This window comes from Zerene cesonia, chromosome 7 (genome assembly GCF_012273895.1).
Source record: "Zerene cesonia ecotype Mississippi chromosome 7, Zerene_cesonia_1.1, whole genome shotgun sequence".
Lineage (NCBI taxonomy): Eukaryota > Metazoa > Arthropoda > Insecta > Lepidoptera > Pieridae > Zerene > Zerene cesonia.
In genome coordinates, this window is record NC_052108.1 from 2746980 (window position 1) to 2772013 (window position 25034).

Consider the following 25034-nt stretch of genomic DNA (forward strand, 5'->3'; position numbering starts at 1 on the left):
AGGTTTAAGCGGGAAAGCGTAACAGACAGACAGACAGACAGAGTTACTTTCGCATTTATAATATTAGTTGGGATATATATATATCGTTATAATAACATAATTTTCTTCATTTTAGAATCTAGAATGCTACCTTCCCGTGGCCGCTTTTGTGGAAAGTTTTTTTTTGTCTTATTTATTTCGATTCGAAATATATGCAAAACATCAATCTGCTGAACGCAACATTATATTTAACTGCATTTGTATTGAAAACGACAATATATTTTACAAAAAATATTGTCTTTTAAACTTTTTAGTGTTACATAGATTATATGTGAATTTATTTACACAAGTATCTCTACAGTAATTTAGCTTTACCTAAAGCGCGGCGTTTACAAGATGGACATTAAGGAGTCGATTAGATAGATACAGGCGGGTAGGTAATAGTGGGCATAAAATACCTCTATCGTAATTGTAAAGCAATATTATCTCTTCTTATATATTTGTACTCGAGGCGAGGTAAAAGGCTTCCGTGGGAGGTGGTTGTCCTCTAACGGAGTAAGGGACTAGCTGGTAATGATACTAATTAATACTTATAGCGATTATTTGCTACTGTGACTGCGTATTAATATTTTTTGTGTAGATCAGCCGTCGACTGTTGTTCTTTTTGTTATTATGTAGGACTTATGTTTTAAATGCCACAGGTGCATATGATTTCTCTGTACAGTACAGCTGTAGGTATCTTTGTCTGTCAATCGCGCAACAGCTACTACAGATTTAGGCTGAACTTATTTATATTGATTGGCTCACACATGGGTGAAGTCTTATGTATGGAATAAGTGAAAAATCTCTTTAGATCGTGTCGTACATTTTAAATCTTATTGTTCTCGTGTTATTAATATAACTAGCTGCACCTCGCGGTTTTACCCGCGTAAGTCTGTATCCCGTAGGAATATCGGAATAAAAAGTGCCTATGTGTTATTCCAGTTATCCAGCTACCTACGTACCAAATTTTATTGCAATCGGTTCAGTAGTTTTAAACATACTCCTCATTTCTTCCTCACAAACTTTCGCATTTATAATATTAGTAGGATACGTCTTCAAGTTTCGATAAGTTAGATACTCACATGTATGTTCAATTATTCGAATCGTTAGTATGCAATCGCATTAAAAATAAAATCATAAAGCGAAAAACAAAACATAATTTTAGGTTTCCGCGTAAAGGAAATGATGTATTGTTTCATTCTATAAGGATTAAAAATAGTAATTTTTTATTGCATTAAGTAACACTAACATTATAAAGATGTCAAATCTACGTAAAAGGTGTTCAAAATTGTTCTATGCTTATCTCGGCTTTAAAAGTAGAAGATATAGAAGTTGGTTGTTTTGATAGGATCAGTAACCTTTTTTGACCTTTTCTTTGACATGATACGGCTTGTTAAATTATTGCCTTTTGAGTTGTATGCAATACTTTAAATTAAACATATCTTATACTACTCGTATATTATGAAACTGACTTTTGCCAGAACTACATATAAATTTTCGCGTAAGTGAACTTAGTAGTATTGCGTCTAATTTAATCCAACAAAAAACTTCACATACGAACCAACATTCCGCTTATCAACCAGCTGTATGAAAAACAATTTAATTGCAAATGTTGTAATACTTACCTTAGAGCATTTAAGTCTTTGCTAGTTTCAAGGGAACTAGGAAATTCGCAATCGAAATAAACTATACGAGACGCTAACAAGAAGTATCGCTAGCAATATAGTAATAAATCGTCAATTTAACGTAGCAAATTATGTACTAAGGTTGTAATTTCATAAACCTCTATAAGTTGAACGCGGTATAAGGCCTCTGAGGCGATCGCAGCAGGTGCTTACCGGAGGGCCGGACTAGCACATCATTTGTTACTCGGCTCTCGGCTATTTATTACTGGTGTCGTGTTTTTTTAATCTAACGATAGGAAGTTATCTCTTGAGAAATGGTTTTCTTGTAAGCTTGTACATCGTGTGCGTTGATATTTTTACCGTATAAGTACGATAGGTATATGCGAGTATGTCGTTTATATATTATGTTTTTAATGTTTTATTCGCGCGCGCTAACATTTACACATTTGAACAGAGTTTCTTTAGCTCTTTCCGAAACGGTGGTCAATGGTAAAACTATGTTATGACGATTTAAAAGTGCGTCTAGAAGAAGTCAAATTGACGTATCTACTTTGGTCTCTGTTATAATCGAAACTTATTCACAACTTTTTTTTTTCATAAAAACAACTTATTATTATCATCAAAGGAGGCCTGTGTCCCAGCATTGGGAACATATATGGGCTGATGATGATGATGATGATGATTATTATTATCATCGTGTATTTAAAGAGTAATAAAGCTATATTTCTCGTTAATAAATATGAACCTGTAGTTGTTTTTCAATATAAATAAATGTTATAACCAACCATGTAACTGCTAATAGACTTGCAAATAAATAGTTGATAGTCGTTCACCTGCTTATTTCGACACGCATACAGCCGCGTGCAGGTAATTGCGTAAGTAATTAGGGCCCTTTATCCCTTTATGAGTTGGGATGTCTATGTATGGGTCGAACTTTGATGATACAAGTGGTATGGCAACTTTCACACTGTCGTTAGGACTGCGTAATCGTTTAAATTTGACTATATGGAATAGGTGTGGTTCATTGAACGTTGATGGTGGAAATGTGAGTGTGGATGAAACTTTGATGGTGGATGTGAATGTGGAATGTTTTTATATGTGTAAGAAATATATCCATATTCGTGTAAGATTCATGTACATATTATGTACTAGTGGTCCGCCTCGGCTTCGCCCGTGCTCTATGTATAGCCTTCCTCAATAAATGGGTTGTCTAACACTGAAAGACCGGTAGTCCGATCAGTAGACCTTCGGACCAGTAGTTCCTGAGATTAGTGCGTTCAAACAAACGAACAATCAAACTCTTCAGTTTCATAATATTAGTACAGACAGGGGAATTTTTTAGGATTTTTTCTTGGTACGTTATATTCAATTTTTTGCTCCTATTTGGAATAAAAGTAACATCATAAGCCATCTTATTTATTTTTAATGGCTGATAGAATTCTAAAATATTACAAACGTGTCTTTCATTTGTGTATGCGAGATTATAACATAATTTTCTAACCTAAGAAACGGTTATAGTGAATCACCGTTGAATTTCTGGGTCAACTACACGTTTGATAAACAGACACGGTGAATCACCTGTAACTTACGTCATCCTATTATCATACCAAAAAAACGGAAGGAAGCAATGAGTATTAATTACTACACTCTTACTACAATTCTTAAAACTCAGTCCAATATGGAGAAATAAGGTCGCAAAGTCGATGTAAACTTCGATGAAATTAATTCGTACTCATACTTTTATGTTTATTTATTTATTTTAGGAGACTTGAAAAGGCGCTTAATAATAGATATTTTACAAGTACTAACGTTGCGAAAAGTAGGAACAATTAAACTTTTGTGACGCATACAACGCTTAAGTTTTCTTTCTTGTAAGGTAGTTTTAAACGTAGTGCAAAAGAATGTCGAGTAGGTACCGTTGTTAAGAATATAATTTAGGGATTAAGGCTAAGAATTTAAAAACCAAGAATTGTGGAAGTATTTTAATTTTTATTGTCTTTCGGAGTGTAACTATATATAGCTATATATATTCTTAGATGCCGTTATAAAATATTTGACTTTCTAAGTAACTCAAGCGTGAAATGATTTCTTGTAATTTAGATATTGGTTTGAATTCGAGAAAATGTAGCAAATTGAAAACATACGGGATCGCGACGGTGGGTTTGTGTCGGTGTGGTAAACCGCGGTATCGACGTGGTTATTATATAATTTACTCAATAAATGCTTAGTAATAAACGGCTTTTATCATTGTTTATATTTAGTTCTTTGTTTACATGTTTCATTAAATTGCATATCAATTGTATTGCCTTGGAAGAAGTAAATACATTTTTTCTTAAAATTTACTCCTGTGCTCTTGGTGGCCATCTACTTTTTGTATAGAAGATCTCATACACGATTTGAATCTATCAGATTTCACGAAAGATATGATTTATTCATTTTAAAACATAGTGATATCTAACCACTGAAAAGTTGCTTGCTCAAACATTACTCTCCTAGTCCGAGTGTTATTATTTACCATGTGAACACTTGTCCATAAAACAATACATAATTGGAAATGATCACATGACGAAACTGTAGCGACAAATTGTGACATGTAATTAATGACCGGAGCAAAAGGCAGTTAAGCCATTTTGGGAGAGCCTGCGCTTTGCCATGTTAGGAAGTTACAACGCTAGTGACATAGGACTCGCAACTATGTATATATCACCATTTATTTCCGACATGGTTTGAGTTGCACGAGAACTGATGAAATGGCGAAATGGAATCTGTTATTTCAGTTATTCTTTTTCTAATGTTTAAGGAATATTGCAAAAAATTAAGGAGACTTTTCTATTTTATGATTATATCGATGTATTTACTTTTTGTAAAAAAATATTATTTAGTTATTTAGTTAAAAATAAAATACAATTTCAATGTTAAAATGTAGTTTGTGCTATGTATTACGCATAACCCGGATATCTGGTTGTGTTAATTTTAATCTTTAATGATGTATTTTATATATGAAATATTTTAAATAGAAACAGATAATATGAATCCAAAAGTGATCGCTTTAACTATATTAGAAATAAGTTCATTTAAGAACTTATGACCTTATAATAAAATCGATTTATGATTTTATACCACTTAAAATACAACAATAATTAAATAATTTCGTTTATCTATTTATATGAATATATTGAATATACGATGACATTCGTGAGCAATTTAAAGCGTATTTACAAATAATCACCCACGGGTTAGAAGCCATAGGTCCAGACAGAACTTGCATTCAAAGTCGGCAACAGCTATTGCGGAGTTTCATTAGAAATCATTTGTACGGATAATAAACTCGTACAGAATACGTAATTTTAGTGGAAATGTAATTTTTCTAGCATTCAATATATTGCGAAACCCTACAAAGACTTTTCTTTACTTGGTCTTTACTAAGCGAGCGACGCACTTTACATTTGAATTTATTCAATGCGCTTATAGAGTTTCGTTTAATAAACACAAAGGGCTTATTCGTATTTCGGTATATCGTAATCTTGATGTTTAATTTTATTATGGTATATTTGAGAAGGTTTAACACGTTGAATATTGATATCTCGATTCATGTCGCAAAAGCTCTTTGTCTTATCGTACCTTTGATTTTTGATATGCCTGAAACGATTTTATTCCTTTTTAACTGTGTAGCTCTTGAATTAGCTTAAAAAATGCAATATCTATATTATGGGTTCCAAATTTAAGTTTATAATAGACCCATAACATTGTATAGGAACTTATTTATTCCAGTCAGATAATACATCTGTGTTACAAAATACATCTCTATTTGATAAACATACAATTGAAATATTTCACACCTCGCCCCTTTTTATTATTGTATATCTTATTCATTCTTTATTGTATCAACAAGTTTGTTAGACCAATTTAAACAAATTAGATTAGACCAATATTTTTACTTAACGTACATACTGTTATATTTCAAAAATAAATTGCGTAGATAAGTCTCGATATAGTAGGGGTTTTTCAGTAACACAAATAGGTATTGTAAATTGTTTTTCTAGGAGAACACAATTCAATTGCGTTTCCGATCTATAAACTATTAGAGAGAAACGTTTATCATAATAAGAATACCTCTATAGAAGGCATTGAAAATGACTCTAACCTTGATATATCAGTACCCATCACGTATCGCGTTGCAATAACAATCATCTATTTACTATTGACGATAATCGTACGTAGCCAGCTGGGGGTACGGTAATGATATTGTGTTACGTGTATCGCGTTACGTCTGTGTGTGTCATTAACACAAGCTCACTGGAGTGTTAAAGTGTGCCTACTGGGTTTCAGAAACCAAGAATGTGCGAGATGCACCTGTATCTCGTGCTGTTCTCACGGTTTTAATTGCACGTTCCCTTTATGTGTGAGTGGGGTTCGTTTGAGCAATGACCAGAGCTAATGTTGTCGTAGACATAATATATCTAAACTAATATATCGTACTAGTTGTAACTGTGTAGTTCGTTAATAGGTTTAAGGAAGTTACTTTTATATTTTGTATGTTTCTATGATGTAGATTTATTTTGATCTCTTGGAAATTATTCTGCTTCGCTTATTTATTATTCTCGTCTTTTTTGTTACAGGTACGTAAACTGATTGAAAAATCAGCTGATGTCACAAGTAGAGTAAGTAGAGGTTAAAGGAATTCGAAAATATTAATTTTAATTCAGTCGTAAGTAGGTACTTAATTCTTTTACTTTTAAAGTATTTGAGGATACAGTGGGAAACATTATATAATACATTTTAGTTAGTGTAAAATAATTGTTTAGGTATTTAAGTCCGCCAAAATTGTACTATGAAGACTTAACATTTAAAACCAGAAGTTCCTACTGGATATCCACGATTATACTTGAAAAAAAAAATAATTGTCTTATATGACAATTATACCACGATCGACTGCATTATTTATTCAACGTTCAGAATATAAACACACAAACCGGCTAAATTTAAAAACACGATAGCATCTTAAGGGTCACCCATATTGACAATGGATGCTCTGCTTCATTGGTATGCACTTGAAATAGTACGTGTTGTAAGCAGCGGCGTGTTTATGCACGGGTTCGTAGACCCAAAACAATGTTACGTCATGAATACATTGGCCTCTGCATTACATTGAGCCGTATAGAGATATGTCCATACTAAGGCCATAGGGAATTAGCGAGTAGGTATTGCTGTGTGTTGGCTTGAACAATACGGTGATATGTTTGATTAAAGGGCGACAAGATTATAAAATTATAAGAGTTATGCTCTAGAAAACGACATCTTTTCCTTTATATATTGGAGTTCGATTGAAACTTTCATTTTTAATAATATACAGAAATGAAATTACTTAAAATATGTAAAATATTGATATAAATATAGAGAAATAACATAAAAACTTCTTAGAATCATACTCAGTCAAAGTGAATGATAAAAAACTTTTGAAGGTGTCAGACGTAGCGTCGCCGCGATGGCGAAACGAGTCACGTACTAAGTAAGGTGGTAAAGGGGAACGCATCGAGCCGTGCAGTGTCGGTCTGCGGCACCTGACTCGATCGTTTTGTTGACTACTCGTATGGGCGAAATTAGCAAAAAAAAAAAGCGAGGCGTAGTAGGGAAATTCTTTGAAAAACGGGAAGTGTAAAAGAATTATAGTTAGAAAGGCCTAACTACTATTGACAGGAAACAGTACCTATAATATTAGATATAAATGCCAATGTTTCGACTTACATGTGAAGTTATTGACAATTAGGTGCTTTGTGAAGGTAACGTTTACGTAGCACATAATATATTATAATCTTGACAACTTGATACGAAAAACAGCAGCATAGAACAATGTTTTCGCATTGATTAGACGCTTCCTCAGTTCCATATTAAACATATAAAGAGCCGTATGAATAAATCACTGCAAAGTAATTACGTTGATCCATACAAGTCCACAGATAGCGTGTCCATCTCATACCTTAAAAGGTATAAGACTAATCCGAGATTTTCCTTAGTTTCAACGCTAGTAATCAAGAACTCTTCAAGCTCATGATAAAAAGGTTTTCATATGAATAGATTAAATTGTTTGTAGTCAAGGTTTTATCAGAAGAATTATGTAGTTTTGCTGCATATTGTAGTTAAGTCAATGATAATGAGTGAATTCTCGCGTTCCTTTGGGGCAGATTCATTATGCATTTGTTTCCCTGATCGATTTGCTTTACGAGCAAAGTGGTAGGCGATTAGCCTTCGGTGTCCTTCGTTGTCCTTCGTTGTTCGGTGTCCATAGACATAAATTTTTCTTTTCTTTCTTCTCTACCGGGAATTTAACCCAGGACCTTCGGTTCTAAACTCACGTATTAGCTAAAGTACCAAGCTGAGCAAAAGTTACAGTAAATCATATTTTATACTAAATAAGATTTAAGAAAATTTCGTTGTATAATTATCTCGTTGATACAAGCTATACAAAATATGAGTTTCTATGAAAGTTAGCTAGAAGTAAAAAGGAACGCACTATAAAACTCGTTTTCAAATTCGTAGTATTGATTATCTTACTAGCAATTATTAACTACCATATCTGCATAACTATAGATTCATTCACACCTTTCGTATTTCGCATTGCGGATATTCGTGATTTAATAACTGCGCTTATCGACTCATTGAGATTTGATTTATTTGGAACCGTATGGCTGTTATGATGCTGTCTTTTGAAATTATGTTGAAAATGCTTTTGTAAATAGGTTTATTGGAATTGTATTCATTTATATCAAGTGTCTAATAAGAAACCTTAATCAAGATTAATTTAAAATTGCACTAAGGCAGTTTTTAAAGATTTGCATACAACTGCAACGTGATTTAAAGTTTAAAAGATAGTTTCGAGAAATTTCATTATTCCTGCGCTTTGGAGGGGCATAAAGAACACTGTTGGGGTGGGTTTTTTGTAAAGTCTAGACGATCTTGGGCGAGGTTAAGGGGTTATTTCGTTGCAACCACTGTTTGGAAAACCCGTTATTCGCTACACATTATTCTGCAGTATTGTGTAGAGATTTGTGGTATGCACGGTTTCTGTATTATACAATTAGAATAAAAAGGTGGTGTTATTGTTTGGGATTATAATCATTATTCTTTGTAGAAATTGTGAAACAAGGATATAAAAGTTTAAACATTATTCCAATGATCATCTTGTTAATGTTTTTATGTTAAAATCAATGAGAAAATTCATTCTATCTAAATTTATTTGACTTTAGATCTTCGTAGTTTACAGTCATCAGACATATGAACAGAGTTATAAAAGGAAAGCTAAAAATTAGTTCTTTCATTTTCAAAATCAAACAAAAGATAAAGAGCGTTATGCGACTTGTGAGCGAATTCAAAGTTCAAACGCTGAGCTTTCTAAGTTATTAGCTACTGGGGGCGGAATCATAGTGTTGGGGGAGAAACGCGTGACGAATTCCGAGTGAAAACATATGTTTTGTGACGGTTGTTGTTGTGGAGAGATGCTTGTTATGTCGTCTATCATTTCACTCTTAGATATGCTTTCTTAACATAAGAATTAAGTGTTCAATTTTAAAATTATTTACATTATCAATATAAATGTACAAAAAACATGCGAAGCAAAGACACACGCCTCTATACGAATTAAATAAATAGTAATTCTACCTATTTATAACAACTAACCCTGTTTATCGTGGTCCTTCGAGCCGGATCTGTAGCAGGGACTGTGGATGTTTTTATTTTTTATTTGATCATTCCCACTATACGACAATTCGTGTTGTGACGTGTGCTTACTATCATGTACACTGAGTTCATTTTAATATAACAAGGGCTTCAACATGAAGACTCGAGAGTCTTTGAAGAGGATGTTTATTATCTCTTCATTCAAGTGGTGTAGCGGGAATAAAGACAGAAACGGTAATTACCCCCGGTACTTTGCAGAAGTATGACTATCTGACTGTCTATCAGTTCGTGGTGTTTCTTTTGAATATGGCAATCGAATGTACTAAATTGAAATTTTTTTTTTTTGTTCACTGATAATATTTATAAATCATATATTGATAATGTACCAATAATAAATAAGTAAATTAAAGACAAGTTTTGAAGATCTAAGTTGCCCTACTTAAAAATTATAAATGTAAAATAAACATGTCGAAAGAAGTCTTTGTTAATAATTTCACTTGTCAATGAACCGAAAGGTGATCAAGCGGCACTCAAGATACGGGTGGTGTATTTCGCAATACAAGAACATAAATACAGCCAGTGCCAGTAGGTACATTGGTGACACAAATGTACTCAAGTAGGCTACGGCGCTTTCGTTTCCTGTACGGAATGATTTTCCATGTCCCTGCGTGCGGTGCAAGTCGCGAGTCTAGTCAGACGGACATTTGTATTGCAGGAGCGGGTACGAACTGGGTCGAACTGATGGATTTGTATTTGCTTCGCTTGTTCTGTTCACGGGCTAAATGAAATCTGTTTTTGGTCTGTTGTTGATTCAGTTAAATAAGTTTGGACATTGCTATACATGGGCGATATGAATTTGAATCCAGAAATATCTGTAATTGTATCATCCAAACGTTTTAACGATCTGCATACCATTTTATTATGAGAAGTGTGCAGTACATTTAACCCAAACACTAAATTAGTGACAATTACGAAAGGTATCATAATAAATTTATAACAAGCGAACCATATTATATTTAGCAGGTATACTATTGTAGAAGTTTTCCTACTTTATTGTTACCCTCGTCAAATGCCGTGGTACTACCGTGTATTGTGACGTCAGTGTGGGACACTTTCAGGAAATGTCACTTGCTAAACATCGCGCCGCTGTAAATAGAGCGACACTGTAAATGTCGTTGAAAGGTTTGATATGTGTCATGCGTGAAACGTTACGTATTGTTACCTACCTACGTTTGAGAGACAAGCGACTCGATATTCTGCATGTTACAATAAAAGTTCATTTATTGTGCGTATTTTAATGATTCAATAAAACTGAAAATTGAGAATAGGAGCATCTTGAATTATTAAGAGCAAGGTGAATTGGATATATTTTGTTCTATCTAATGATTGCCTACACACTAAATATACCTGAATATAATAACAGTATTCGTTCGATTGTGGAAAAAAATTGCATTGTTCCCATCGAATTATTTACGTGTAATAAATAACAGGTGAAATCGATGGTCTGTAGCGGCGTGCAGGTTTCCGAACGATAAAGCACTGTTAAATAGCACTGCATGATGTATGGCTTTCAACGGGCCGCCTTTGATAGGGACTGGACGAAATTTGAGCTTGCTGGGTCGTTGCGCCTGATTTATACGATTCCATGGTTTTGACAATTGCTGTGATGCAGTTCAGGGGATCACGTTTGCATTTTATTAATATAGGCAGGTGCAAAACTTCTGTTAATTATTAAATAAATTGTTAATTTGCTTGCGTTCTCGAAATTTGTGCAACTATCGTTAGTTTTATTAGGGCTTATGTCTGTTTAGGTTAAGAAGAAATGAAATGTTTTGATTGCAATTCCCTATTGTGTGGTATAGTTTTGCTTTGGGATTATCTGCCTTTGTAGATATTAAACATGATAACATACTAATACCATCGCCAAAGCCATTTTCACTCGCGAGCGTGCAGGAAATAAATTGATTATTCAATTTATCTGCACATGTGGATAACATCATCACTGCTCGAAACGGTGAAAGAAAACATCATAATGAAATCGGCATTTCCGAGATTTTAAAGTTCGACAACGTGGTGGATTATGACCTGAACCCTAGGAGGCCTGTGTCTCAGCAGTGGCAACATGTATAGGCTGATGATGAGATAGATAGATGTGCTATACTTGCTTTCTTATATGTTTTTATTAATAACCTAAGTTCTCGCTAATGTACCGTCTTAGTGAAATGCCGATATCGCGACCGCATTACATTTTCAGAACTGATAGCATCACGATAAAGTGCACTATCGATGTAATTGCTCTTATCTAATTATCGCGTGTTCATTTTTTGCCAGTTTGTTTTGCTTTTCTGCGTCGTTGAGTTTGTGAAGTGATTTTTGTTAATGTGATTGCTCTTTATATTGAATATGCATTTGGGACGTCGCGACGCTTCATTCGTTCTATGGAAATTAATCCATACTGATATTGTATTTGTTTTATAAATTTAGAATTTAACGTATAATATTTGGTAATGTTTTGCATATATTCAATATGTACATGTCGTTTTCTGTAGTAAGTTGCATTTCGTTGAGACATAATCGTTTATATGTATTTTTCAACTTCAAAAAAAAGAGAAGGTTATCAATTCGACTGTATGTTTTCTACCTCACAACTTCTTGCTTAGTAAACCGATTTTTATAATTCTTTTTTTATTTGAGGGCAGCAGGCACTAGGCCTGCTATGTGGTCCCAGTTATCTGTAAGAGTGAAAAAATTGTATTCGTAAATTATATTATCACTCGAGCTCTGTAGCTCACTTAATGCTGGTGAGTATCGAATATAGTAGTAATTACATATTCAGTACTCACGCTCGTATACCTGTATCATATGAAACGTATATTAAATATAAATTCAACAGTTCCTATACTATTCTACATACAGAAATTGCAGTGGATAACACGCTAAACATATGATAATGCAGCCATGCGTATATAATCATAGTAATAGGCTATTTTGTACACTAATGGCGGCCCGTGACTAGTGTAACGTGATCTTCCGTGCGAACGCAGACAGAGAAAGCTTTTAATGCACATAACAAGATAAATGAATCGTCAAACTAATACCTCATAAGGAACAGTTCACTTTAATGGATGTGGTATTAACTTCTATTGGCGATTGCTAAATATGTCTTAAAAGTATCTCTTACAGCGCGTAATAAGAAGTAATAGTAATATTAATATCTATTTATCTGTTCTTAATGTGTAAAAAAAGATGTAAGTCATCACACATTAGCCACAAATTGGCATACAAAGATTGGACGCATGTACAGTAGAATATTAAATGTTATTGGATTTGCGGAAATTTGTGCGAAATTAGCATTTTAATTTGTCTTGTTTGTAGTTTTTCTTGTTACAAGTTGCAGTGTTCTTTTTGGTCTTGGTTTTATGTAGGAATAAAAATTGTTGTTTTATTGCATCTTCCCCTCTCGGTCAGTCATTCTCTGGTTAAGGTCACGACGTAAAACGAGGCTGTATTAGTTTTCATTTTAACATATGAAGTAATTATGGTCTCTACACTAATATTATTATTATCACATGAAGTGGCCTATACTCAACTCTGTGTTAAATCGGGCTGAGAAATAAAGAAGAAAGAAAGAATATTAGAATATTTCATTATAATAGTTTATTATAAAAAGGAAAGATTTCAATGTATGTGTGTTTATAACGTTTTTAAGCTAGTATTTTGTATAAACTCGTATGTTGAAGAGAAATAATTATGATATAACTATGCATCAGTGAATTATGTTGTTCTCTTTGGCTCCAAACCGAATCGTTACGAGCTTTAAGTGATACTAAAGATCAGATTAAAGTGGTCATGTATTAATTTACGGCCGCGATGACACCCACGAACATCGATTCGATTCAATTACACAAACATTTGTTGTTAAATTGCCAACACTTTGAACAATTCTGATCTTAATATCTAGTGATGTATGGATTCAAATCCGATGAGACGACATCGGAATTGTTTATCATTGAGGTTTCACAATCTATTGTATTGATAGAGCTTAAGTAAGCTTGTATTATGATTTATTCGAATGTGGGGTTGATTGGAGATATGAATAATGTGTTGTTTAATACTCTACGTGTTATTGAAACTGGAGTAAAAGTATCAAAGCTTTATCTACAAGTAAACAAACATTTTAAACAAATAACACTTTCTTACTGATTCTCTTCTCATTATGTTTAATAATCTTTAGCAAATCATTCCTTATTTGGTAAGTTGTCATATCGAATGAAAATATGTTTTTAATCTCATAAAAAACTAGAAAACGGACTAAATCCCATGGGTATATAATAATAATACGCTTCAAGTAAATGTCTAGCCAAAAACAATTCCACAATTTCATAAAACAGTCTGCGTGCCTCAGCTGAATTCCGGTCGAGGGTCGTATTTCCCGAGGATCCCGGAAAAGCCCAAGCTCTCCCGTCGCAAACATATTTCATCCCGGACTCTGCCCCGATAAAACTATAAACGCACGTGCACGGCTGCTATTTGAACGTGATTTAATTTTGGGTAGGATTTCACCCGTTTATTGTTTGCATACTGGTTATTTAAACCCTATTAATTATGGTAAGGGGATAGATCGAAAATGTTCTAAGGATCAATTTTTTTTCGTCATATTGTGTGGTATATGTTAATATAATAAATTGTGCGATTGAGTAGTAAATTTGTTTCACTTATTTATTGAGGTCAATAACCTTAATTAAGAATAAACAACAATATTATGCCTGTATGAACCGACATTAACGGTAATGTTCTAAAAATTTGTGGTCTAGGTATAATAAAATTATCGAACATTGAAAACAATTTGCCTCCTAAGCTTTTAGTAATAAGTTCATCGTCTAGATTGAGCTGGATTAACGCCTGGAAAGCGACGCGACGGGCGATGTCCTGCAAGTTGCGTTGTGTGTGTGCCGATATACGTATGTGTATGGGTGTGTGGGTGAATGCGCTTTTCTGTGTACACCGAATACGGGAAATTGATTCGTCACCAGTTCCCGTACTATTAGTACGTTGTATTTTAGAGTGATGAATGGAAAAAAAGCAATGTTAACATCATGTGTAGTATCGGATATATATTGTAAAGCTATATTCGAAAAAATAGAGGAGGTATAATAGGGGGGGTGTGTACATGAGTACATTAAATACGTCTATTAAATCATTGTGTGTCTGTGTTTTGACGAGAAATTTGATATCTGGAGATTTAGTATTCACAAGACCTCACGGGAGCGTCATGTTAGCGTACAAATTACAATTCCACGTCTATCATATCGCTAGATTATAACCCCAGAGGCTTTAGGTAGCTCAACTATTATTTGATACAGTTGAAGTATGTAACAGGCAATCGCGGTTAGTTTTAGAAGTGCAGCAAGGCGTCTGCGAGTCGGTGTTTGGGTTGTTTTAATGAGCGACGCGTTGCCGCGTAGCTTCCCTTTGTTTGAACACAATAAAGTCTGAGTACGGGCTGCGACGGTGTAGGAAGGTTTCATTGTTAATACTTCGCGTTTGTCGTATGCTAAACGGAACATAGTCGGTTAGCGAGTAGGGACGGTGCTTCTTTGGGTTTGCGATATTCGTTTTTATTGGAGTGAGAGTTTGTTTGGTTTTAATTATTTAAAAAGGTTAAGTTTAGTATTGAAGTATAAAAATTAAGTATACGTTTAATTTTTGTTATATTCAATATGTTTCTAGATGTATGAAAACCCTTTTCAATAGGAATATATCGATATATGCATGAATTGAGAAGCCAATCAAAGGACTTTTCGATTTCTGAGGTTATTCCCCTTTCGCAAAATGCTACTAGATAAACTCTCCCTTAACTCGTTTACTATTTATTTTATTTGCGTTCAGCAATTTAGTAAGTTGCGAATAATGTTTAAGATGTTTTAAAATTCAGTTATTTATTACATTAGTGAGAGTTGCGACTAGTATAATATAACACTTTATAATTAATAATAAAATCATTTATTAAAAATACCACATAGCACAAGTCATAATAAATTGTACATGAATATAAACTTTACTATGAATTTTTGCTTATTTGTAAGCATTTAGTTCAATTGCTATTCTACCAATACTATAAAATAAAGGAATAACGTGTAAAAGGCTATGAAAGCTTATTAAAATAATCAACGTGGATTTAAAAAAAAACATTTTCATTTTAAAAGTTAATTAAAAATCGTACAACATATCGAAAACCGTGCGTAAGGCCTAACGTTTCAGCCGTAGGCTTCGAAAGCGCCGCCCGCCTACGTTAGTTGCGGCTCACTTGCCGTAGGGCGCGCTTGGCTCTTAGCGTTCATACCTGCGTTATTACGGTATGTATTTTTGTTATTTGTTTTTACGAGAAAAATAAATAAGTCGCGTGACGTGAACGAAATGATTTTGAATGTGTTTTATGAAGTAAATATAGATTAAAAAAAGCAAAGTAATTTATTTATATGATATTTAAGTGGATTAAGCTTTATGATTTCAGATTGATTTGAGTGTTTATAATGTTTTAAGGTACATTCACGGCTCATTAAAACATACTATTTAGTTAAAAACATACAATGTAATTGAATTGTGATGTTTTTATTTGATTTTCTCTCTATTCACACTCGATATTGTGTTATTATGTTTATTTTAGAAGCGAGTTGATAGGATTCATAAGATGATATTTTTATATTTTGAATTCGAAAGAACGTGTGAGTGTAGGCACAGCTAACTACTAGCGCCTGTGATATAAATTTTGTGGTAATATAACTATTTGTTAACAAAAAAAAAAAAAACAAAAACCGCCTTCATATTGTCCGAACTAGACCAAATTTTAATGACTGGAAATTTCGGGAGGCACCAGCTTTCAAATAAAAAAGTATCTTCAAAGTAGAGTCACCCAGTCAAGAGTTCTGAGGTAACAACAAAAATATTCAGTTGAATTAAATCTAGCGTGTGTACAACTTAGCTAAAAAAAGTATCAATTCTAGAACACCAGTCGTTCACGTTTTATTATTTGCGCAATTTACTTTCATGTGTGTTTGTATGTCATGGAAATATTAATACCACGGAGGAAGTTATGTTCTAAATGGATAAAGCGAACGTGAGGTCGAGTTATCAGTAGGAAACCGCCGTTTTCCTCCATTGCACCGTTAATTGTAAATAACTAACTGTATTACCCTAACCGTGTCACGGTTTTACATGTTTTTAAATCTCCCCTTTTCACAATTTTTTTTAACGACTTCGCGACACCAATTGATATCATACTAATATTATAAATGCGAAAGTTTGTAAGGATGTGTGTGTGTTTGTTGCTCTTTCACGCAGAATCTACTGAACCGATTGCAATGAAATTTTGTACGTAGAGAGCTGGACATCTGGAATAACATATAGGCAATTTTTTATCCCGTTATTCTAACGGGTTACGGATTACGCGGGTGAAACCGCGGAGCGCAGCTAGTATCCAATAATAATAACTCAAATTAACTTTTCTTATCTGAATACGAAATAATCTATTTGTAACACTAATTTCTGCAAACTATAATTCTATATATATCATATCGTCTTTTTTGTTAATGTTTAGGTAATTTTTTTTGTTAAAAGTTCAGTTTCATAACTTTGACTTCTGGTTTATTTATATGGCTTGTAGTTTTATTTAAAAAAAAAATAATTTTATTTTAAATAATATAAATAAAATAAAAATATTGTAAAACTTCACAAACGTGCTCGTATACATGTACGATGCAAAATATAAAACCGCGGTCCGCTCCAAATAAATACACGATTATTAATTATTATTATTCGTCAGGACAACACAGCCCTTTGACGTAAACAAACTCGAACGGATGCGGCCGGCTGACGGGCCAGTTATCGAACGAACGCCGTCCCAAACGCAATGTCATCATATGTCACACAATAAACAATAATTGTTCCCTATTGATAAGAGTAAATTTCGTGTTGTGCTAGTGAAATAAGCAAAATGTTGTCGGTGCGACAGGTGGAAGAGAGGCTCTACAGCTTCAAAAGCCTGAAAGACAAATTCGAACAGCCGAGGTAAATGTTGTGTGGTTGGTTTTCTGTGTGATCGGTCTATCAGAAATGTTTGATCGCTTGTGAAATATTTGTTTATTTTTATTTACGCATACGTGATTTTCAGAAATTTATTAAATACGAGTTTTATAAATTATAATTCAGTAAACGTCTAAGAATCGAAATGCACTATTTACATAAATAACATTTTTCATTAATTAAAAAGTGTACAATGTGTTACAGTTGTTCGTCGATTCCTAATAAGGAAACATTTGTTCGTATGAACTTAATGACATTTTTTATAAATAGGTTATCCTAAAGTAAATATATTTGTTGACAGATTCGGCGGTGGGGTGCAACGCAGCGCCACACATGCCGACATGCCGCATCGGGGAGGCACCATCGCCGAGAGGTGAGTTCTTGTTTGGTTTTATAAGATTATGTTAGACATACAGGACACATCACACAGGACATTGGTATTTTGATATGAAATTGTAAGTAGGAACTTGGGCAACTGTGTTTTATCGATATCGATCGATAGGCAAGTTTAAATGCTCTATCGTAAATTGGTTTATGGGAGTGTTTAAAGATGCGTATATACATCATACAATTATGTAGCATGTAATAGTATGAATGGAAGATACAAAATAAATGAAACTTAAATTATAGCGGTATCTATAAATTCTTAACATATCAGTCTCAAGTTGACAACAAAGTAACTGTTGACATCGTGCCCGTGTATACTAGAATACTATTAGAATTGGAAATCGCACTATGGTTCTTAAAGAACTAAACTCTTCTATAGTATAGACTTCAGAAAACTTTGTATGGAAGGTACGTATGTTTTGTCCGCAAAACCATTGTATGGACGTTTGACGTAGCAAATAATCAGGCTGGGAAGTATAGTCATTATGAAGAAAATGTTTTCCCTAAACTTGAAACTTTTATTCATGCATATAAACGGTTTCAGGTGCTTATGCTATTCATAAAGTAGCATAGTGCAATTTGCAATGTTAGATTAATGTGAATCATACTTCCTACTATAACATTATAAATGCGAAAGTTTGTAAGGATGTGTGTGCGTTTGTTGCTCTTTCACGCAAAAACTGTTGAACCGGTTGCAATGAAATTTGGTACGTAGACAGCTAGACAACTGGAATAACATATAGGCAACTTTTTATCACTATATTCTTACGGGATACGGACTTACGCGGGTGAAACCGCAGGTCGCAGCTAGTATTGTATAAAGAGTGAGTAGGATAAATTATAAAAATATTAAATTACATAGAACTACGAAAACGTAAAACGAAAGCATTTAATCCTATCATTCTTCGGACTAAATTTTAGTGATAATTACAAAATGACAAGTTAAATAGGTAATAATAGATGTAATCTGTGAATCCGATTTGTGACTGGTTAAGTATGACTCATTTATTTTAATCTTATAATTAAAGTAAGCAGAAAAAAATTATCTACATATATTTCTCATGTAAAATATGATATCTTCTTAATGTATTAAACGCAAAGGTGACTGAATAGTAATAGCCGGCAATGGAGCTGGTGGGTCGCCGGATGGTCAACGCACAGACCAAACTACTGCACCGATCGGGTTGAAATTTAGCACGCAGAGAGCCATTACGATATAAGCAACCTCTAAGATGATAAAATATTATGATAAATACCGTATTAAATAGAGGAGAAAAAAATATTTTGACCACGCGGGCGAAGTTAAGGGCAACAGCTAGTAATTAATATTTAGTGTTGCGAAAGTTTATAACATACGAGCGACGTTTTATTAGGTGTCGTGTAATTAATTTTAATCTGCATTTCCTCTTAGCACTTGACGCGATAGTGTCGTGGTTCATTGAACTCTATATTCGATGTAGTTATTTCTATTGTCAGTGTCTTGTATTCAGCTATGTTTGATTTGTATTATCGTATTGTATGACAATTACCAGTCTATAGGGAGAGCTCTGTATGATTAACGTATTATGACTTTATCTAGGCTATCTAGGTAGGTTTTTGTTAGTAAATGTCGTATGATGTCAAGAGATTTACCTAAAAAGGATGTCATGTTCCTAGAATTCGGTATCATTGTTTTAAATAATAATAGGTAATTTTGCCTCTGTAAGTTTTTAAAAGCTTTTTGTTAAAACAAATTCCAATCGGTTTATCTACGAATAGGAATTTCATCGTAAAACTGATAAGGAAGCTTTTTTTTTGACCTTTTGTAATTGCCGAATCACTTTATAGTGCCCTAAAATATACAATCGATGCGTATTTTAATTTTACAGATTAATAATACGTACTGGGTTATTCTAAATAACACTTCTAGTAGGAACAATAAAACATATCCCGTATAGTTACAACACAAGTTATTACTAATATATTATACGCTATACAACTTTAAAACTAAATCATCCAATTAGAATATAACGCTACACAAATGTTCCAGTTAAGCTGAAATCACATACAGTAACCTCTCTTATCTACTCTTGTATTTACGTTTGGAGATTACCCAACTAATTAACTAATTACAAAAGCATTGGAGCATTTGTGGATAGACTAGCTATCGAACGGTACGCTGTACGCTATCTTATCAATCCTTATCGGTAGTCAGTAATGTTATTGTTCTATGAATTAGGCGATACAGTGTGTGTAAGTTGCGCACGCTTATCAATGCTCTTTATATTTTGAATTAGTTCAGTCGGTTGACCGATTTCTATGGATATTATTCTTAATTAATCATGTTTAAAAGTACTGGGTGAGTTTTGTAGTAAGAACAAAATGTTTGAATGAATGATGTGAATTTTGATGCGCATCAATGTTATTTATCATTTGAATGTTAATCTATACTAATTATATAAAGATGTAAATTTGGAAATTTGTGAGTTTGTGCCGTTGCAACAGGTATTCCCTGGTTCCTTAGAGCAGATTATGACGTTCTTTAACATATAGAATCCCAATCGGTCAATTTGGGCGGCCAGAACGAGTGGCTAGTGATAAGTAAATTATTAGATGACTCATATGATATGTATATGTAATGAAATTGTAGATTTATATATTCTGTTATTGTTGGTTAAAGCATAATAGATTTATATAATTAAATATAACTAAATTTTTATTATTTTAAAACGAAATGCAAAGCAATATTATTTATTTCTTATCTAAAATAACGTACTTTCAAATAAATGCGATCGCGTTTATTGTGATAAGCGGATTAAATAATACATTTAAAGTTATCAATTGTAATACAAGCATATAATGAAGCTTTGTCTGTAAACACGAGCGCTAGTGTACTAAACGCGACTTAACGTTATGTAACAGATATCCACGTGTGGTTACCTAGAAATATTTATGTGAACATTTATAGTGCTATTTACTATTCAATACTGGAAAGCACGAAGAAGAAAAGCAATCTAATATATAAAATTCTCGTGTCACAGTTTTCGTTGCCATACTCCTCCGAAACGGCTAGACCTATTTTGATGAAATTTTTTGTGCTTATCCGGTATCTATGAGAATCGGCCAACATCTATTTTTCATACCCCTAAATGATAAGAGTAAGGCAGAACAGCGTATAGTCAGCTAGTTATATTATAAAATTAACCACTACGACAATTAACTTGCTAATATTTGATGATATTTAATAAACGAAATAAGTCCTTTGACATGAAGAGAGAGAGAGAGAATTGTGTGAAGTGCCCTTACTTTATGCTATCCCTTTCATGTAACCTTACAAACCAATCGTATTTTTTCGTTTAGAAATATTTCATATCTTATGAGTTAGATGATTTTAGAATTTTCTTTTTTAATATCTTTAGGTGAAAAAGTTTAGAAACAAATAATGACACAGAATAACATATATAGCTAGCTTTTATGCCAATATTTCATGAGCAAAATTGCGGACTGCAGTTGGTTTATTATAAACCTAGTTTCATTTATAAAAAGTAAGATACTCCAGTAGTGATTTGATAACAATCGCAGTGAACGTTATGTGTCACAGCTGGTCAAAAATAAATCTATGCTATCTGCTTAGAGTTAAAATATATTAATAATAAACATTGATTGCTACCCTTAAACTTGTGCAGGCATAAATTGCTGTCTAGATAACTTTATCTATCGTACTGACAATTGGGAAAATGTGATCGTTTTATGACTTTATACTGCTTATTCAGGCCTCTGTATTGTTGCCGCTATTATATGATCTATAATCATAAATAGATTAACAATTGTGATAGAATGTGACCGCCTTTGTTCTATGATTACCATGTTGTAGTGGGTTATTGAAAAAGAAAAAAGCCAACCCTTGGCTTGATATACGTTTAAGAGATAATACGGAGAAAAAATCTCAGCTGAGATATAATAGGTTGTTACTTTATAGCCTGGGCATATGAAAAGGCTTTTAATAAAGCATTCGTTCTTACAAAACAATCATTAAAATCACTAGTTGTTCTGAAGTTATTTCTATATAAACTGTTCTTGTTAATTAATTGTGTGAAATAATTTACCGCATTTTCTAATCGTATTATGTAAAGCTGTATGTGGTTGTTGGTTTATCCAGTAGGCAATTTTAAGCAATTATCCCTCTAGAATAAGGGAAAGCAATTATAATAATACGAAAATATCAATTTATTATTAGCCCGTATATATCCTTTATAAGAATATACAGCCTTATACATTATATCGGCATAAGAAAAAGAATATATGTGTTTAGTTATTCGCTCGCCAATCATCATATCAACATACTACCGACGTTATACTTCGTATTGTAACTTCTTGATTCAACAGAATTCTAGACTATTAGATTATAAGAAATGAAATAAACTTTATCCCTAGTTTCCATTTGTTTTTATTTAATTTTAATGTGAAACATAGGAATCTAGTGTATTAAGTAGTTTTCTTTTGACAATTTAGTTTAAATGATTTAAATTTAATTGTGAAAAAAATGTCTTTGAGTGCTGCATAGGCTATTTATATTTACCACGGGCAAAGCCGGGTGGACCGCTACCATTATTGTAATTCAATAACTATGAAAGCATAGGATAATTTAACCGATAAGAATACTTAAGCCTATTTTAATATTTAAATTCGTAATTACATATAATTCCTGGTCAGTTTTGGTCATTATATTTAATTATTATAATCAAATTAAGCTGTGTGTTTTGTTTATTTTTGTAATAGTGCAATTATCTAAAAGCATTGTTTGGTCCCTTTCAGATTGGCTGCGCTTCAGGCGGCCGGCGCGAACGACTGGCGCGCGCGCGTGTGCCGGCTGAGTCCGGAGCGCGAGGAGTCTAAGGCGATCGAGCGGGTCAAGAATAGGATCAATGTGAGTAACATTTGTTTTTATTTAATGTTCAATTGTGTTCTGGCTAAATCCACAGAATGGATAAAATATGATAGAAGAGTCTAAGAGGTTAGAACCCCTGCGTATGAGTAACCGCACCGCTCATATTTTATAATTTTTTTTTCACGTAATTTTGCGTACCGTTTGCCTGAAAAAGTGCTGTAATAATTTACCTTATAGTAAACAAGTTTTTAACAAAAGATATTTAGATTTTATGTATGAAATATACTGGTAATCTTTATTATTAAGATTTTTCGAATGATTATAAGCCAAGAAATATATTCCATAGATATACAATAAGCAACTGAACTATTGTTTGTAGTGTTTATTTGTCTACCAGACATAATTGTTTCATTCGCCGCAGCTTTAACGCACCAAATAACGAAACTGCAACTTTCCAACTCAGCGTACGCAATCCAAAAAAAAACGCCCAAAGCGCTATTAAAAATTCAATTAAAAATGTTCCCCTACAATTCTCGCGGCGAAACTATCAAAAAAACTATACCCTACGGTATATTTGAGGCACGGTTTTTCCCAACTTTTTCAAACAAGCCCGTAAGTGCTTACAAGCACCCTTACCGTAACGCTGACCTTGCGCGTCTGACTGAACCCTAGCGTTGTCGACCGAGACATTTGTATACATGTGTGCTGTGTTTATACAAGATTCTTCTGTGTTTTTGTACATGTGTGCTATATATACACAAGATTATTGTGTATGTGTTTGAGCGCCCTTTTTGTACGATAAGAAATATCCTATTATCAGCCTATTGTTTTCACGCGACTATGATGCTACGGTTTTAAGTGGGCACTTCTTTAGGGCGGTGTATAGTCACGTATTGATGATGTAAATCTCACTCTTATATGTAGGAGAGACTATATATATTAAAGAGAAGATAAGTTTTATGATAGTAAGGTTACAATTGAAAAATTATTTTGGTATGAATAGTAAATGAGCTTTTCTATAGAATTGGTTTTATTGTTTGTGTGCAAAATTAAAATGCAATGTATATGCTTAAGTCTTATATTGGTATCAACTTACATAACGACAATATGTTTATTTCTTAAACAAATCATAAAAATTCCATCCAATTAAATATGTTATTAAGTAAAATAGATAAATCGCAGTAGATACTATGACTAGAGTAAGAATAAATATATTTTTGTTATTCTTCAGAACGGAAAACATTATTTTTTCTTATTTCGTTAGATATAATTCTATCTTAGCTAGTCCCACGTCAGCGTCTGTCAATCATTGACACTGACTCGGATGTATACTAAAATGAATTATAAAAGCATAGAGTATATTTAAATTATGAGGCGGCCAATGATCTTAATTCGTTTTAATTGTGTTGTTGTATTATATAGAAATTTTTAAGGAAACCAATGATGATTTTAAACTTTTATATGTTTTTTTTTGAGTTTTTCACAAACTAGCTGCGCCCCGCGGTTTCACCCGCGTACAGTTTGTATGCCGTACGAATATCGGAATAAATAGTTGCCTATATGTTATTCTAGTTGTCCAGCTATCTAGGTACCAAATTTCTTTGCAATCGGTTCAGTAGTTTTTGCGTGAAAGAGCAACAAACACACACATCGTTACAAAATTTCGCATTTATAATGTTAGTAGGATTAAGTATAATAATAAATATATAAATATGTAAATAAATAAAAACTGTATTTACATACGCATACATTTTTATAAATTTTTGTGTGCATGTAAAGTATAAGATTTCAAAATATATGTATTTAAATGAATATTTTTTTTGTTTTTTTACATAAACCTGATGATTGCGAAGATTGTACGTGCGATGTAGCATAATAACTGTAAGATTCAAATTACCAGGACGTAATTACGTTTTGTGGGTACTCATAAAAACGAACATTGAATTTCTGTTTTAATAATGCGAAACTTTGTAGAGGAGTCCCTTTCGAGTATCTTTTGGTGATGTGGAAAAAATTTATAAGCGTAGGTACTAAGAGAGCGCAGTATGCATATTTGTGGTTCAAAATTGTCATTCATCTCGGAATCTATAAAACGCACCAGGTTCATATTAAGATATATGAAACACTTAGAAATTATTATTGAGAATAGAAAGAACACTTTTGTAAGAGGTTTTTTTATTTTTTTGACAAGCAACCTAGATTTATTTTTACTTGTCTTTTTATTTTTCGAATGGGTGCTTAATTAACTTGTAATAAACAGAGTGCACAATAAACAATATACTAATTATAGGCAACCTTTTCATTCACGCGATTTCGAATAAACGGACCAATATAGGCCTTACGGTATATAATCGATTCGGAATTCAATTCGCAAATAA

The 25034-nt window shown here is 33.1% G+C and overlaps 1 protein-coding gene across 1 annotated transcript in view; it reads left to right on the forward strand.

The window, feature by feature from the left end:
• The window catches only part of LOC119828195, a gene marked incomplete at its 3' end in the record, with an annotated part of 143980 nt that overhangs the window by 98110 nt on the left and 20836 nt on the right, over window positions 1-25034 (forward strand). The window contains exons 13-14 of the mRNA XM_038350296.1: window positions 17704-17775; window positions 22584-22695. Of these exons, the coding sequence (XP_038206224.1) occupies window positions 17704-17775; window positions 22584-22695 (184 nt within the window). The remainder of the gene's footprint in view (window positions 1-17703; window positions 17776-22583; window positions 22696-25034) is intronic.